Source organism: Aquila chrysaetos, chromosome 10 (genome assembly GCF_900496995.4).
Source record: "Aquila chrysaetos chrysaetos chromosome 10, bAquChr1.4, whole genome shotgun sequence".
Classification (NCBI taxonomy): Eukaryota; Metazoa; Chordata; class Aves; order Accipitriformes; family Accipitridae; genus Aquila; species Aquila chrysaetos.
In genome coordinates, this window is record NC_044013.1 from 31,900,137 (window position 1) to 31,917,726 (window position 17,590).

Consider the following 17,590-nt stretch of genomic DNA (forward strand, 5'->3'; position numbering starts at 1 on the left):
GGGGGGGGCGGCATTTCCATTAGATGAAAAAGGTAGTTATTTTGACACTTAGTTGCAATTTGCAGCAAAAAAACAAGCGTAAGAATAGCAGATGGAGGGATGGAAATTTCCATTTTTTTTAAACAGACATAGTAGTTACAAGACTCACTTAACAGTTCACTCAAGGACGTGCTATTTGCAGCTTTTAGATCATTCAGTTTGTACTTTGGTGCCCAAACCTGCAATTAAGTGAATGAGATGACTTGCAAGATTTCGGGTGGTGATATTTCTTCTCTTATCATACTAATGAAAAGAACCATATAGGACTCTGATCGTAATTACTGTGCACTTGGGGTGTGGTAGTTACAGTGTAATTACAAAATTTTTATGATGATATTTATACCCAGTGAGATAACCTGAAACCATCTGCAGCATCCGAGGGTAGCTAGTGGACACCGATGGCTCAGGCTGAATTTATTTCCCGGAGAATCATGATTCATTCTCATTCAGGAAGCAAAACAAAAATAATGATGGTTGCCTCTAGTTACCAGTCAGAGGGAAATCATCTGTAAATAAACCTGCTACTGAACATGGAGCAGGGATGAGCCAGGGAAGGGAGCGCAAGGTCAGGCTCCTGCTTGCCCAGGGTGGCCAGGAGTGCAGAGAGGTTTCGCAGGGAAGGGCTGGAGCGGCTGCGATGTGAGCAGGTGGGTGAGGATGTCTTTTCTGGATGCAGATGGAGAGAATTAATGACTTGCTAGGCTGGGTGTCAGGTCCGACTCTGACAGCAGGCTTGTTTGTGCCCTTCAGAAAGGTAATGAAAAAAAATCATCGTTTCCCCGATTCTTCCTTTCTTTCTTTCTTCCCAGAGGAGGGGGGAGAGGGGTGGTAATTGGATGGTTATGTGCTCCATAATAGGGAAGCTGGAAGGTGGAGCTGTTAAATGTGTGGAAAGAGGGAGAATGAATTAAAAGCAACCCCCCCCACCCCCATACACAGCTTTTAAATGCTGAAATAACTCTGAGAAGGGAGTGCTGTGCTCTCGGCTCCCATGGAACATAAATCCTCACCTGGTGAAAAACATCAGGCTAAACTTCCCTGAGAAATGTGCCTTCAAACCCAGCTCCCTATACCTGCCTTGGCCCAGCTGACCCTCAGGCAAGGGCCCTTCTGCTCCAAAATCTTGGCTGATCCGCACAGCACTCTTTCCTCCTTGCTGGACTTTTTGTCCCGGGAATTCTTTCCAGCCTTGTATCATTTGGGAACTTAATTAATGTTGTGACCGCTCCCTCTTCGAGATCATTAACAAAGATGTTAGTTAGGGTGAGGCCAGATGCTGATCCCTTCTCTCCCCTTGTTCACTTGAACAATGTTCAGTGTTAAGCATCGTGTATGGTCCATCTGACAAAGTCTCTTTCTCTGCAGTAGCACTGCTTGCTAGTGCCGTTTGAATTAATTGGGGGACTGAGATGCTTTAGTGCTGCTAATAGTCACTGGCTGTCAGGTGAGCACTTTTATGTTGAAATCACCTTGTATAGAGGAGCAGTATCGCTGTTCCCAGGGGCTGGAGAAACTGAGCTGTGGAGAAGAGCACTCAGGTCCTAGCCTGGGCTCCTTGAGAAGTGATGTTTCCTGAGGCTCAGGCCAGTGCTATCACCAGCAAAATGGGCTACTTTCTGTTCTCTAAATCTTTCTACGTTTTCTCTTTTTTTTACCTTTTATTGTCTAATATAGTTCTGTGTCAACTGCCTAGATTCTGGAGTAAAAGAAGATACTATATAGTGGAAAGGGGAATACATATTAGTATTGCTAACACCCCAGGGGAGGTGTAATCCAAGTATATGTGCTTGGTTGGATGTAGAGGCTCTGCTGCCATCCAGGCTGGGCAAGGAGAAAAGCAGCTGCTGGGACAGCATGGCTTTGATACCTGCACCCTGTTATCTTTACTATTCCTTTTAAAGACAAAACAGGGCTCTGCTTTTCTTGATCAGGGTAAAGCATCCCTATGCAGAGTAGCTTCCAGCAGAAATGGAAGAGGTCTCAAAGTTTCTCCCAAGCCCCAGCAATGTCTTTCTTGAGAGACTTACTCCATGGACCACATCTGCTCCCAGTTCTGAGCCAGAAGCATCAGTTGCCATGGCAACTTCTTTGGGAAAGTCATATGGGGAAAGTGCTGATGTATTTTTAGCTTTGGGTAATGAAATTTAACAGCTGGAAATAAAGGTGAGGGCTAGCCAGGGTGCCACAGGTTCATGGACTGCTGTTTGGGACCAGCTTTTGGGCAGCACTGGTGGGGATTGCTGGTGGGGCTGGGTTTGGGACAGATGCTCAGGCCTGTGGCTCACACTCCGGGTGCTGTGCAGGACAGCACTCATGAGTATGTTGGAGGAGAAAGAATCACTGTAAAGAAAAGCTGATAAGGAGGTGGCGTTACATGTAAAGATAAAGAGGAGGCACTGACGGAGGTCATAGCTGCTTCGTGTACAGTGTGTTCAGCCTATAAATAGCTCTTCAAATATACTTCTGCACAAGCGGTATTTATAGAGTGATGAGTGAAAAAAAGCTCCATTTGGGGTCAGGAGTTGATAGGTGAAGGATGTTTGAGGCTTGGTCAAAAGTTCAAGTTTCTGAGAGATATGGAACAGAGCTGGACCCCAAATGTCTGGGGTTTTCTCCTCTGATTGAGGCTCATAGGTTGCAGGGCTGTTAAACGCGCCTTCTGAAATCAGTGCATCTGGAGAGGATACTCACTAGATGTTGGCATTCAGATATCCTGCAGCAGAGCCCCTGTACAGATGTAATTTATTCATGTAATTTGGATCAGTCTAACTCACGTGTAAACTTTTCTGAAGGTAGACTCATATTTTATTTTCTAAAATACTTTCTCAGCTCCCTGCAATATTTTTAGTTCTTTCATCTTCAGCTGTCAAAAGTTTATTTTAAAATTAATTGATTTCGATGTAATATTTACTGCACTTTAGCTTTCAGCACAGCATATGAAAATAGATTTCACTACAGCTGGCAGTGTCTAATGGGATTCGTTCCTACTCCAAAGGCTCTTTGCATTATGTACCAATACTTCCAGCCGAGCTTGCTTTGAACAGCCTCACCATCTTTTCGTATCACTGAGCTTACACCAGCTTGGGCTGGCAGGGAGACAAGGTGAAGCATTTAAGTTTAGAGAAGCCACAGCTGATGCGTACCTGAACCCAAAATGTAGATATTATAGATCTGGCCCAATATTCATTGGAATTAATAGGATCTTCCCTTTTTGCGTCAGTGGGCTCTTTGGCTGGATTAAAAATTGATCGTATTTCATTATGATAACCACAGTTGCGGTGAAGGTTAAGCAGTGGGTCACGGAGGTGCCCTGGCCCTGGCACATCACCAGGGTATTACACATGGTGGAAAGCAGCACATGGGAATTGGAGCAGACTTTGCTAACGCACCGGTGTTGTCAAGGGAGGTGGTGAACTTTGATTTGAGGTGATTTAGAAGCAGCCTTTGAATTGTAAAGCCTTAAATAACCTGTTAGCAAAGACGTCACTGAAACCATTTCCTGGTGGGTTATGATGCTGCCAGCTTTTTCTTGGGAGGACCGAGGGCCACCCATTACCTTTCATGTGGCCCCGCTGCAGGGCTGGTGCCTCCCTTACACCTGGGGAGCAGAGGGAGGTGACATGCTGGCAGTCCATGGCAGGACCGAGAATATTTTCTTGTCTGAGGCTTAATGCCTGAACTACCCAGAGCTGGCCAAACTTTTTCCACCCAATCTGTTTCCTGATAGAGAATGGAGTATTTTTTAATTTGTTTTCTTTCCCCCCCCAAAAAACTGCTGATTTTTCTTTCCCACTTCTCCAACGAAATGCTTTCACGTGAAGATTAAACTCCTGTGAGCAAAGTTGCAGCAGGCCCCAGCGTGCTGGTTTTTCATATATCCTCATTCCTCCCTCTCCACAGCATGGTGCAAAGACTGTATAACCAGAACTAAGAAATCACCACCTCTTTCTCTCCCCGTCTCCAACTAAACGCTTTCAAGTAAACAGGCTCCCAGCTGGCTGAAATGTTAAAATTTCTGTTTGGCATGCGCAACAGTCAGATCTGAGGAGCTTGGTGGTGGGGCTTCAAGTTGAGAGGTCTGTGAGGAGTGAGAAATGTGCAGAGCTGTCGAGGTAGCAGATGTGCAGGGGTCCTTCGGTGTGCTGCACGAGTGGAGAGTGGCTGTTAAAGGCTGGAGGGGGATGTGCCAGAATTAAAAAGCAAAACAAAGTCAGATGTCAGAAGCTGAGCCAGGCTGAGGAAGAATGATGGAAGTGATTCCTTTGATGCCATCAGCATTTTTATTGATCTGAGGCTGTTTATTGCTGTAAAACAGTCATACGTTAGAGAAAAGCTGTGAAGAGGAGTGAGAGATGGAAAGTGCCCGGGTATGGTTTAAAAGATGTACATCCGCATTTATCAGACAAGGGAGAACCTGTGCATCCAGGCTTTGGCTGCAGAGCTCCGTACCCTGCAGAGGAGGCAGTTTTGTTGGAAGAAATTAGAGCTTGGTCTGCCTGTGTGACATAAAGTAAATCTGCTTGCAGACTTGCTGAGGGGCTTGGAGAAGGGCTGCTGGAGAAGGCCCTGGGGCTGGGGTTTGCTGTGCAGCCGTATGCAGGGAAACTTTACTGTAGATCAGGATGGTTCACCCACAGCAGTCCGGGGCAGATGCTGCAGAAAGAAATGGAGTTCAATGTGTAATGAATAAATAATTTTGCAATGATATTTAGCGCAGAAAATAGGCAGTGTGAGTGTGGATGCTGTTGTATTTATCTGCCTGCATACAGAGGCATGCATGTATGACTGCATACACATAAGTATGTATGTGTGTATGAACATATCATGATTACACTGACTTGAAATGATCAAATATGCATCATTAACATTAGAAAAGGCAATATATGCTGCTTCTGTGTCCCATGTGTGCAGATACATTGACCAGGGAGTCCTCCACCATAACAACTCCCCTCTTCTTCCTTCTCCTTTACAGAAATCCGTGAAGCTTTCCGGGTGCTGGACAGGGATGGGAATGGCTTTATATCCAAGCAGGAGCTGGGCATGGCAATGCGCTCCTTGGGATACATGCCCAGTGAAGTGGAGCTGGCGATTATCATGCAACGCCTTGACATGGATGGTAAGTCCTCACTGTTGGTTCTTCTCTGTTACTGGCAGAGGGGCCCTTTCCCAGTGCATTGCAGCCCATGGTTTTGGCTCAAATAATTTACGGTCACCAAGGAAGGTCTGGAGAGGAAGCTGTGAAACTTTGCCTTTCACCACAGCAAGGAACAGTCAGATGACTGTGAGCTATCAACCTCCCGTAGATAAACCTGCCTCTCGGGCAACCCACGCAAGGGAGATGGAGCATCTTTTATTTCACCAGCTGATAGAGCTGGGTGAAGACAGGCCAGCTCTTGCAACCTTTCTCTGCAAAGTTGTAAGTGGTCTTTTGCAAGGCTGTTGTAACGTTTCTCTTTGCATTCCTGGGCAGCATCTGGCCCAGTGACGCTTACTGGGACATGACCTGAACACCCAACCAGAGCTGCCTGGTCCTGTGGCCTCACCGCTCCTTGCAAGCAAAAGATGCTGTGGATGGGAGCTGTGCTGTGTTGTAATGAAGCGTTGATGGTTTTTGAAGGAGAAGTTTAGAAGGGTGGAATAATTCTGAGCAAAGTCCTGCTGTGAGAGCTCGTCGAACGATTACGAAGAGGTAATAAAAGAAACAGAACCCACCATTAACAGGAAGAGAGAAATGCAGGATCAGGATGCTGGAGCCAGGGGGGACTTCTTAACTGCTGCAAAGCTACAATCAGAGCTGATCACAATGAGCAGACTGTCTTGAAAATGTCCTTGGTCAGAGCAGGAAGGGAGACTTTTCCTGATGCCTGAAATGTGCAGGGAAGCTGGGGTGTGGATCCGACCTTCTTCCACCCTTCTGCAGGAGGCTGCAGCAGGGTGGAAAGAGCATGCAAAGTTAGATGAAATCATGCCAAACCAGAGTTCTGGATGCAGCCCTGGTCTGAAGGGGGATGCTTGGCAAGTCGATGTGATGCCAGCATCCCTGGGGAGACTGCTGAGAGCAGAGACCACGGGAGATGGTGGCAGCAGGAGTGAAGCTCTCCTGCCTCCCTGGGGATATCAGAGTTGAATACCCCCATGAGATGCACGGTACAACTATATTCATCAGGCCAGGGGAAGTGGGGAAGAGGCTGTCAGCCAGCTCAAGTGTGTTCAGCATCTACCCTAGACAGGGAGACAAAGTAATGCAAAACCTGGTGGATAGAGAAGATCGTTGTTGAAATGATCTCATTCCTAAAAGAAAAGAAAAAAAAAATAAATCCATCACATTTAAAAGCGTTTTCTCCAAAAATTATTGTTTGCACCTTGTTATGTTCTGCTGGCCTTTCCTAGCAGACAAGGTGATTTCTCTTTAGGTTTTGCAAAGGCCAGACTCAGCATGGTGCCAATTCATGGGGTCTTTTCTTTTTTGGAAAGAGTGCTGTGGACTTGGCTTCCAGTTTTGATTCATCTCCATTTATTCCCTGACTCTCGGTCTCACAGGCTTGAGACTTTGGCACTCTTTTGCATACACTCCTAGTGTGCAGGGACCTGTAATCAGAGAGGTGGAGTTAAAATGTAGAGTAATGGGCTGCAGATGGAAGGTGCTAAATTCCTGTTTGAGACTTTTCAGAAAGCTCGATGTGTTTTCTGCAGAGATGGGAGGTGATCCTCCATCTCTTCCAGCTCAACAGTTCCTACAGCTTGAAAGATACAGTCTGGTTTGTGCTGGGTGTTTTTATTGTTCTTATGTCTCAGTTGCCTGTTGGTGCAGTATTTTGAGCAGAGGGTTTGGGGGTTGGACAAAAGTCTGTGCTATGTGAAGGTCAAATGGGCCATACCTTAAAAAAACACAGGGTAATGGGAAATTCCTTAGGCATTGAGCAAATAGGGGAATATTATGTGAAAGATTTACCTTGCCTGCAAATTGAATTAATGCTATATGGCTTGAATTAATATTGAATGGCTTATGGCTACTTTTTTTCCATAGGATTGTCTTAATTCTTTTCTGGGATTTAACTTGAAATATGTAGTGAGGACCAGTAATAGCTTCCTCCTTCCTCTCCCACTGTGCGTGAGCATCATTCGGTAGCAGGGCTTGAACCCAGTGAGCTCCCGTGGATGTCAGTCGTGCCCTGCGCTCCCAGGGACAGCCTTACCCTCCTTCCCATATACTCCTGTTGAGGGTTGCTGAATTTTTCCAAGGCTTTGGCCTAGCATCAGGTGGGTGGGAAGCTCAGCTGGATGAACAGTCACATTCAAGAACAAGTCCCCTGTGGTCAGAAAAGCCAGGGGGGAAGCAGTAATCCTCCTGCGCATCTCCCGGCACCTGACATGAATTATGATGTGACGGCGGGTAGCGTAGCCAGACGTCCATTTCTCCACGCAAGGCTGCTGCCAGTGTCTGCTAATAATGAGGTAATACAATTGGCAGTGGTTTATATTTAATCTGAACCAGCCTGAACAGACCTAGTGCAAACATACGGTTTTCATCAGAAATTACCTTGGGAGTGCATTCGCATTGCAGGATGGCAGAGGGGCTGTATCTGCCATGGCTTATTTAACTGATGGGCTTCAAATAATGAGCAACTGGAGCTGGTCGGAATTTGTTCTTCATTGCAAACCCTGTTTACTGTAGGAATATGGAGGGAGGCTCAGCCCTTTCTAGGTCAGGCTGAGGAGACATTCGCACTCTGGGAGCAGGATTGCTAGGTTGGACAAAACATGTTTTAAGAGGAGCACATTCAAAGTATGCTGGAGTGGTTTTGTGGCTAAGCATAAACTGATATGACAAGAGCATTTCACACCTGTATGTCACCTTCTGCCACAAAGGATCTCACCGAGCTCAGTGAATAACGCAGGGATCAACTCCAGAGATGCCCAAGGACAGTTGCTTCTGGGGCTGTAGCGTGCAGCTGTTCAGTAACACACATTGAGCCTCCAAATCAGAGCAAAAAGGAAGGTGCATTTCATAATTCATTGCATTTGAAGGCAAAATGTAGTTAGTTAGGAAATGCTGCTTGAACTTAAGTGAAAATGGCAATTGCACAGATTGGATTTTGCCCAAGAACTCTTCACAAGTGTCGTATCGCTTTTAATGCCTCCATGGCTCTTCAGTGCTACCATCAGTCTTCCTTCACAGGTGACATGCCAGCAGCCCTGGCATTGACAGAGTGGAAATGAGTGCAATGAGTGGGTTTGCCTGCAGAGAATGTCATGGGGTGATGCTGAGGATGCTCAAGAGCTTCCAAATGTCTTCCAGGGCTCAGAGCAGCAGGAGGGGACTCCTGCCTGTCGGGATCATAAGGATGCAGATCGTCCCATGCCATGAAGCCCATGGCACACAGAGAGGCTTGGGTTACTTGTCTGCTGGGCTTTGGTGCCATGGCACAGCAATGCTGCTGCAGGACTGGGGAAGAGAGAGAGAAGTTTAGCCAAGAAACAGTAAAATGGGACCACAGGATGGCTTGAGGCTGGCAAACGGAGCAAGATATTTTTTTCTGCATACAGGCAAATGCAAACTCACAGCAAATCCTATGTTGAGAAGCATCAAAAACCACCTTCCCACCCCAGAAATGGCTGTCATATTTCCAAGAGGCTGACCACATGATTGCCCATTGACTTGGCTTTTTTTACCCCAACAGCTGAGGCAAGTTTAGGCCACGGGGGCGGGCGATGTTTTGTTCCTGTGCTGGGGCAGGGGGTGAGTAGTGGGAACTGGTGGTGGCAGGAGGGAAGCCCTTAGCCTTGGCCATGCCTTGTCCTGAGGATGCGCCACAGCTCTGCAAAGGACCATGCTCCCAGCTACATCCAACCCCTTAGCACGGCTTTGCTGAATGCGCTTATTTCTAGTGAATATTTAAGTCTTGCCAGTCCTCGCTGAAAGAAGGCAAGCATCAGAGGCTGGAGTATCCACTGCGTTTCCTACAGATGCCTTCTCCACATTTTCTTCCAAGTCTCTTTGCTGTTCTGCAAGGTGTGCTTCACCCAGGTGAAGAGGAATGCAGCTGCTACAGAGGGAAATATTATAGTTGGCATAAAAAACTGAATTAGGGAGAAAAATGAGAATCTACCTGGAATATTTCAAGGTCTCAAGAGAAATCATATAAAACATCAGAAACACCCTGTTATGAACTACCGGAAGATGCTATGGCATTTCTGTGATGGGGGAGATGAAAGTACCAAAATAGAACAGAGGGGAAAGGGATTTTCTGTGCAAAAATGCCTCTTTTCGGGATGGGAGGTGAGGAATGGTGGTTCCGTCACAGCCAGAGCACAAGATTCACATTAGGCCAAAGCTTTGCTTACATCTTGATAGAAGTGGTGCGTGACTGTATGCCAGCAGAAGGTTGTTCAATATAGCTGGGCATCTATCCAGTGTGCTGTGCCTTATAGGGACATATTGTTTGCTTTTGGTCTGGAAATAGAGGTCAAATGTTACCTTAGTTTATACCCTTGACTTGTTTTATCCTTAGTCATAATTAGATATTGCATGAACGTAAACATTGCAGACTATGAGAGGTGCATACATTTCTGTCTGCAATCTGGAGAATGACCTGAAATGTTCTGCCAGTATGTGGAAAGTAAAATATTTTATATATTTATGTGCTGGAAAAGAAATTATTTGTAAATTCTTCCAATTGGCAGTAATGCTAATAAAAATGCAGAGAAATGGCACATTAAATGTGTTGCCTTATCTGGGATGCCTACTCTTTAAGCAGACTTTTGCAATAAAATAGATGAATGTGTGACTTAAGTGTCAAACTGTTTCATTGCAACATAAGACACTTTTATCTGAGGAATAAAATAAGCACTCAGTGTACTAATTAGTACAGCTGGTTTTCAGTACCCTGGAAAAATAACTTCAGGCTAACATGAGAGGGGAAAAAAACCCAAGTGTGTCAAATTGTTTATTATAGTACAAATAGGAAATACTTTGATCAAGCAAAAGATGAGCTGATTTCATCAGCGTACAAGCAAGCTACCTGTTACCTTTTATCACATTATGTAATGCGTCAGCAGTAGTAGCTATGACATCCTTATAAGCAATAAAAAACAGGGGAAAGAAATCCCAATTTAAAATTCTGCATATTTCCAAGCTGCTTTGCAATGGCTCTTTGTGGAGCAGGGAATTGAAGAGGGGGGAAAAAAACCAGTAAGCTATTCACTGTGACCCTGGCAAAAAAAATTTTGAAGATATGCAGCTCTCCCAGGTGGCACTTCTGAGGTTCATCCAGCTTCGGGCAGCCCCACGGTTGCAATGGGGTTCTGCGGATTTATTGTCTTCTTATGCCTTGCATGCAGAAGTTGTGGTGCTCAGGTGCTGCTCCATACAGTGAGGCATACACACACTTGCTGTGATCCTCTTTGGAAAGGGAATAAATGACAGTGACATAACTGCATGGCATCAAGGGATGGTGTCAGTACACTGCCTCCCTAAAAGTCAGTTCTCCAAGCTGTCGTACTGCTGTTGGATCAGGGTTTGTACATAGACGTTGCTTTGGTTTGCTTGCACTTGCTTCCCTGCACGAGGGAAGGGACAGCAAATTTGGGTGCTCCACTGGCTGGAGCATGTATGTTGTGTCACAGGGATGGGAATGACCAAAGGACATGGACTGGGACATCTGGAGAGAGAATAAATCTCTTTTCTAAAAATTAAGTGTTGAGCTTTCGCCTGTGGCCTGCAGAAGGTGAGTTCCTTGCTCTTAGGCCTTGGCCAAATGTTTGCTTCTGTCCAGATCAGCTTGCGCTGCCCTTTGTGGGACACTGGTGACATTAATGAGCTGAAAAGATTTTATCTTTCTTTTGTCTCTCCCTCCCTTCTTCTTTTCTTTGTTTGGGTTGGGTGTCGTGTGTGTCTGTGTCTGTGTCCTGTCGTCCCCCGTCCCCATCCCCCCCCCCGCCTTTACTGCCATGGATAATTCCTTGTGTTTCAACATTTCAACATGAAACTGTGTAAAATAGCCCAGGCTGCTGGAGGTAGACCAGAACCAGTTTCTGTGTTTAAAATGCAGAGTTAATAGGAAAAGCATGGACAGGTTGTTGCAGACTTTAGGTTTGTCCTCTGCACTCAAAGGCCTCTGATTTTTATATGTGAGAAATGATCTAGCAACGTTTCAGCGTGGTTGTCTTTTAAAGTGTGTTGCTGAGCTGAGAAACTTGGTCAGTGAGATAGATATGATGAGACTTGTCTTTATTTATAGAGGCCACTTTCTTCGTGTCTGCTCTGATTTGTAAAATGGAGATTATCATATTATGTGTTCTCGCTGCAAAGAATGAAGAGTAATTATTGCTGCTGGTGAAGCTAGTCAGATTTGCAGCTCAGTACCGGGAAGAGGTTCATAAGTAATACCAAATTCTGTCTTCCATGCAGTGCCTGGATGGCTGAGTGCAGCCGTGTTCAACGGACAGTGCAAGAGGAAACACTGAATTGCATTTCCCCCCCTGAAACCTGTCCACCCTCTGCTTCAATGGGGCAGAGTCCTCTGCAAAACACAATGTGCAGTCTGTGATCTGTCTTATGCAGGCATGCCTTGTAATTTGTTTGCATCCTTGTTTAATTTTATTTATTCCTTAAAATGCAGTATTCCTGGTATTACGATTTTGGTTTCACAGAAGGCGTATGCCACAGGGAACATGCATATTCCTCTATTTTAATAAGCCTGTGACTTGCTGGTCGTCTCAAAGTTGTGCCGAACTGTCTGATAGCTGCCACGATGCATGCAGAGCTCTCCTGATATTCCCGGGGCCTGGGAAGCAAAACTAATTAAAATCCTGGGTAGTTGGGATGTGATTTTGCTCCTCTAGATCCATTTGACAAAGGGATCAACTGGTTACAACTTGCAAGTTACAAGGATTCTGCAAAGATCTGCAAAATGAGCCGTCTTGGTTTTACGTGCCAGGTGCCTTTGCACGGGGGAGGGGGTCTCGGGGGACGGCGGGGGTTTGCAGCGGCCATGCTGGAGGCAAGCCACACTCAGCAGGCTCTGCAGTGCCTTTCCCTGCAGGACGGCTGGTCACCGGGACGGTAATTGGGGCGTCCTGTGGCTTCCCAGGGCTGGCGTGAAGCTGGCACGCTGCTTGGCAGGTGTCTGATGGATTTTTTTTTTTTTTTTTTACTGCAGTAAACTCATTGTTTTTGTTGGACTTTTCTTCTAGCCAAGCGCTAACAGCATCCTGCTTGTTTTAGTGCTTGTGGTAGAACGCGGGACACATGACACCTGGTGCCGCAAAGGCAGAGCCCCCAGTCCTCTTCAATCACTGTCTTGCAGGTCAGCTCCTGGACAGACTCCCCTCGGGCAAACATGTGGAGTTAATAGATCTTTTTTTTAATGGGGAAGCAAACAAGTCGTCTGCAGCTGTTTCCTCTTCCTTGCAAGATGAGCCAACAGGCTGTCAAAATGAGTAACTCTCAAGGTCCTTTTCTTGGTGTCAGATGGATGTGCCCCCAGCTCCAACTTTCTGGGCTCTGTTTGAGCTTTTCAGACCACATGGAAATTTCCTCCTCCAGGAACATGTGTCTGTACAATGTGCTAATCTTTTATGTGTAGTTGTCATTGAACCAGAGCAGCCAGCTCCACACAGCCACTCCTAAAACCACAGGACATGGAGGTGCCCTTAAGAGACAGAGAGGGCTCCAGTGGAGATGTTTCACCCTTTCCCTCAGCTCCAGTGAAGGTTTTCCTCCAAAAAGCCACTAAAGCTGTGGGAAGTGTGGCAGAACTGGTGAACAGTAAAAAAGTGGCTGATGGATATGCCCCCACTGCTCCCAAGGAGCAAGAGAAATAAGAAATTGTATTTTTTACATGTATGCCTTATTAGGGAGTATTAGAGACCCTCTGGAGATGGCTCTGGGGCAGAAACTACCAAGGGAATGCAAACAGGACTCTTTGGAAATAGGAGATGCTCGTTGTCATCTTTCTCCATCCTGGGGACTGGTTGCATGTCCCGTGCCTGTGGATCACCACGTAGGCAGGCAGCGGAGGTCTAGCACCCAGCTCTGCTGGCAGCCTCCCTTCTGGTAACGTTTGGGAAGGTGATGCTCTGTGCTTCTGTTTTCCCACTGCAAAACAGCTGTGTCAGCATTGTAGTGGAGCTTTCTCTCTTCATTTCAGCCAATTTCATGGATGTCTATAATTAAAACTGTTTTCAAAGTCAAAAGTTTTGTGAAAGACTTTCCCTAGTTCTCGTTGAAGTTATGGATTGAGGCTGTAATTAGGCAGAAAGTCTGTGGGTCGTGCTGGGGAAAGGGTCAGGCTGGTGATCAGGCTGTTCTCCTCTGACCTTAAAATCTCTGAAACCAAAATACTCGTCTGGGAAATATCCTGTGGCTGGAGCTTTTCTGTGCACATCCTCCGCATCATTTCAAGGCACAGCAGCACCAGCCTTCACCACACTGTATTATTACTGCACAGGTTACTTTATGCATGCAAACAATGACACAGACCGGGACAGAGAGTCACTGCAGCTAGCTATTAAGAGAATAAAAATAAACAGGAGTGTTGTGTGCGCCTGGGACCCAAGCTGCAAAAGACTAGCTCATTAACTTTAAATATATCACCTAGCTGCACTCTGGAGGTCAAACTCGAGGAAAAAAAAGTGTGAATACTTATCAGTCTACACACAGCAGATCCTCATCTCAGTTTAAATGTGTGCCTCATTTTAATGCCATGACAAGAAAGTTTTAAGGAGGAGGGAGAACCGGATTATCATGAGACTGGCCCAGGAAAAGACTTATTTAGGAAGCAGTCAGGCCAGATTATCCAGGCTCCCAGTTTAAGGCACAAGGCTCTGAAAACCAGGTGTAAGTCTCTGTTCTGCCCTTGGGTATAGGTGATGCAATCCATGCATTGTTTCCCCCTCTCTTTTTCTTTCCCTCTCCCCGCTCTGTCTTTCTCCAGCCCAATGAATATTTAATTACATCCTCCAAGGGAGCCACGCCAACAGGAGACTTCTGGACAGACAGCGGTTGACTGAAGGCTGAGGGTCGGGGCTCTCCCATGGGATCGAGGGCGAGATGGGTTCACACTGCTGCTCCTCTGAGAAGAGCTCTGGCAGGAGACTTTGCAAGAGCCCACATGCAGGCTGCTGCTACCTGGGATGGGGGGATTTGCCATCCCAGCTCAGCCCAATCCCTCTCTCCTCTTCCAGGTCCTGCATGGTTTGGGGGTGGTCTGCTGCACTCTCCCTGCCCGGCACATCCAACCTGGGTAAACCACTGCTGATGGTAGATCCTGTGGGATCAGGACAAATGTACCAAGAGAAAGGCAGGACTGAGACAGTGTCTTGCAGGGAACAAACATTTGTGTGTATCTGGAAGCACTTAGCACCCAGCTGATGCTAACGGACTTGTAATGATAAGCAGATCTGATTTGTCTCTGATGATGTGGCCAGCGATGTTCTGAGTCATAGTTTTAGTCATGCGAGGTTCAGCCACGATTGCTAACTCCCTTCTGACTCTTTGGCATTAATGCTAGGATTAAGAGGAAGCGTTATGGGCTAGAAAAATATTAGGGCATAACTAAGTAAATAAATAAATAAATGGCTTTAGGTGGTTTAAAATGAGGGGTTAAGCTCAGTTCTGGTGTTTTGCTAAGGTCACCCACACAAGCAGTGACTGTCACTTGGCTGATGGGTAGGAACTCAGGGATGGGGCAGCATCTGGATTGCATCCTGCCTGGAACCCCTCTGGTCCTCACCCACCTTGCCACCTGACGGTCTTCCCCTGCCCCAGCTGAACTGCATCGCTGTGCCTCGAGGTTTCTGTGCCTTCCCAGTTTGTAAATAAGTTATTACAATGTGTGAGACCCTTCCGCAATCAGGGACTTCAGCGTGGCTCAGGTTTATAAACTACGTCTGCATTTGTAACTGGTGAGAGCAGGGAAAGGAGAATAGTTGCAACCATCACTGGACGGGGAGCCCAGCCCGCTCTATCCTGGCTTTTCACCTGCTTGTGCCCCATCCATCCTTACGAGGTTGTTTTCCTTCAGTGTGATGAGTTCTTGCTGACTTAGTTAATGTGAGCTTGGAGGCAGAAGGTGGGGGGAGGATGTGAACACCACACACATTATAAATTGGCCCAGGGGGACAGCAAGGGATTGGGGCTGTGTGATTGCCACTGATGTTAGTGTTGGTCGGGGCTTGCTGGATGGCTTGTGGAAAGGAGCAAGGGAAGGTGAAAGCAGCATAGACAGCACACATGCCCCAGCCTGGCGTTTTCCTCCCCTTCTTCCCATCCCTTAAACCCAACTAAAAGTTCATTTCTGAATAAGCCACACATCCCTCACTCTGAATATCAACTACTTTTGAGTGAGGAACACATCTGTAGGCACAGCAAAGCCAAATGTGGGGATGTGTGTGGTATTTGATTTGCCTCCAATGCAGATTCTCAAAGAGATGCTTGATGTGTGCATCACACATCAGCTTGTAGCCTGCCATGTATGTGACTATGGCTCGGAGGAGGAAGGCATCTTTTGACTGTACCCAGCACAAATTTCAAGCTGAGTGCTCCTGGGATCTGATGGGTGGCCTGAGCACTTGTATCCCCTACAGGCGATGTGGGTATTGGGCATTACCTGGTTATGCCATGGTTTTGGAGAGCAACCCCGTGCATTTCCACCTTGCAGTCATGTAGAGTTGCCCTGGGTGCATCTTGGAGCCTATGTGTTGTTTTTTATAATATTTCTCTCCTGACTGTCGAATACTGTAAAAGGAATTTTCAGCCAAAATTGTGAGTTCTCTTTCTTGATATTATGATGCTGCAGTCTTCTGAGATCCTGATGGCAGGAAGGTTTGTTTTCTGCAGCTTAGAACAAATGTTAAAGGGATATTTCTACCAGGCAAAATGTTTTGGGGTCTAGTTTCCTTGCTAGTTAATAGTTTTAATTGAAAAAGCAGTCAATAAGGGGATAATGCATTTTGTAATGGCATCTTTCTTCTGAGGTTGTGGAAAATGCTATAATTAAGCTGATAATTAAACCCTGTGAAGTTAGTTGTGATCCCTGGCAAAGGCACAGGGAAGTCATGAGCAAGGGTTTGCCCAAAGTCTTGTTCTGAGTCAGACACAGAGGCCAGGAGTCCTGGCACCCGCTTTCTCATGAGTCATATGTAGCACTAAGTCCTGCCTCTCCTCTGTGGATGAAATGACATTGTAGAAAATGCAAATTGAATAACTCAATATTTCGGGGTCGCATATGGATAGACCAAATATATGCATGGGCAGGTACTAGATTCTCTTTAAAATGCAAATTATTTTCTTGCTCATCTGGCTAATTTGTTTGACCAAATTTGCATCATAGTGTATGGTTTTGTTACTGCCTTTCCCTTGAAGTGATGTACTGCAATGTAAATCGGCCCAAATCCACTGTCACCTTGCATTACCTTCCCCAACGTGATCCAACATGCTGTGACTGATACAATCCGACTTGATGTCATAAACTGATACCTCCCATGGGGAAGCAGAAGGAATGCATTTTCTTGTAGCCCATAAATGTTTTAAAGAATGGCTTTCCAAGTGATGGGGTGCCCTGCCCTTTCCTTTTCTGCTTAATAAGCTGTCCCAGAAATGAGCTCCATCCTGCAAGTGCTCAGCCCACTCCAGCCCTGCAAAGCCCTTCAGCATGTGCTGAGCCCTGAAGGTGCAAGCGACTTTAGCAGTTGGATAGAGTCTTCTTGCATGTTATGGGATCAAAGCTATTATGAATCCCTGCTGGGTTTCCTTTCAGAGCCCCCATCACTTACCCCTAGGATGTTGACTCTTGTCTTCAAGAAATTATGGGCAGAGCCTAGTGAATAGAGATCACTATTCTGGCAAATGAGCGTTTTGACTCTGCTTATTTTCACATTGTGTTTCTGCGAAGATAAGGACATGGAGAGATTTCAATCGGTGGTGCATATGCTCAGATCAAGCATGTGAAATATAATAAAAAGGACAGATAGCAGCAGCATGCAGTACACGTGGTAAAGCTGTCACGCAGGGCTGCTGCAGGCACTGCAGTCAATAGTGACATTTTAACAGTAGCCCTTGGATTGATCTGCTTTAGTCTGATGGTTTTAGACACTTCTTACACCTAATAATTTAGCAACAGCAACTATATGGAGAGGTGGATGCAGTCACTTCCAGCTGAATTTGAATAAAAAACAACCAAAAAGTCTTACAGTTGCTGATTCTGTTTCCAGATTTGAAGGAGGGCTAATATATCCACCTGTATCAATTGGCCTAATAATACGTAGGAGGATATGTCTATGGACTTACAGATGAAGGAGAGGCATATAGATTTTGAACTACCCTGTTCAGAGAAGCAGGTATTTTTAAGATCCTTCAACAGGCATGAATTTCCCTTTTTTGCCATTTTCATTAAGCATCGCAGAAGTTCTCTAAGGGAAAAGTAACATGTGATACAATGCTCAGATACACTTCAAACAGCCACGTCCCTCATTTACAAAACATACAATATACTGCAGGGGCTTGGGACTGCATAAGCTCAGTTCATTAACGGCAGGGGCAGTCTCCTCT

The 17,590-nt window shown here is 46.0% G+C and overlaps 1 protein-coding gene across 4 annotated transcripts in view; it reads left to right on the forward strand.

The window, feature by feature from the left end:
• The window catches only part of CALN1 (calneuron 1), a 154,093-nt gene that overhangs the window by 73,516 nt on the left and 62,987 nt on the right, over positions 1-17,590 (forward strand). For all 4 annotated transcript variants that reach the window (XM_030028878.2, XM_030028877.2, XM_030028880.2 and 1 more), the window contains one exon: positions 5,012-5,155. In XM_030028878.2, coding sequence (XP_029884738.1) covers positions 5,012-5,155 — 144 coding nt within the window. The remainder of the gene's footprint in view (positions 1-5,011; positions 5,156-17,590) is intronic.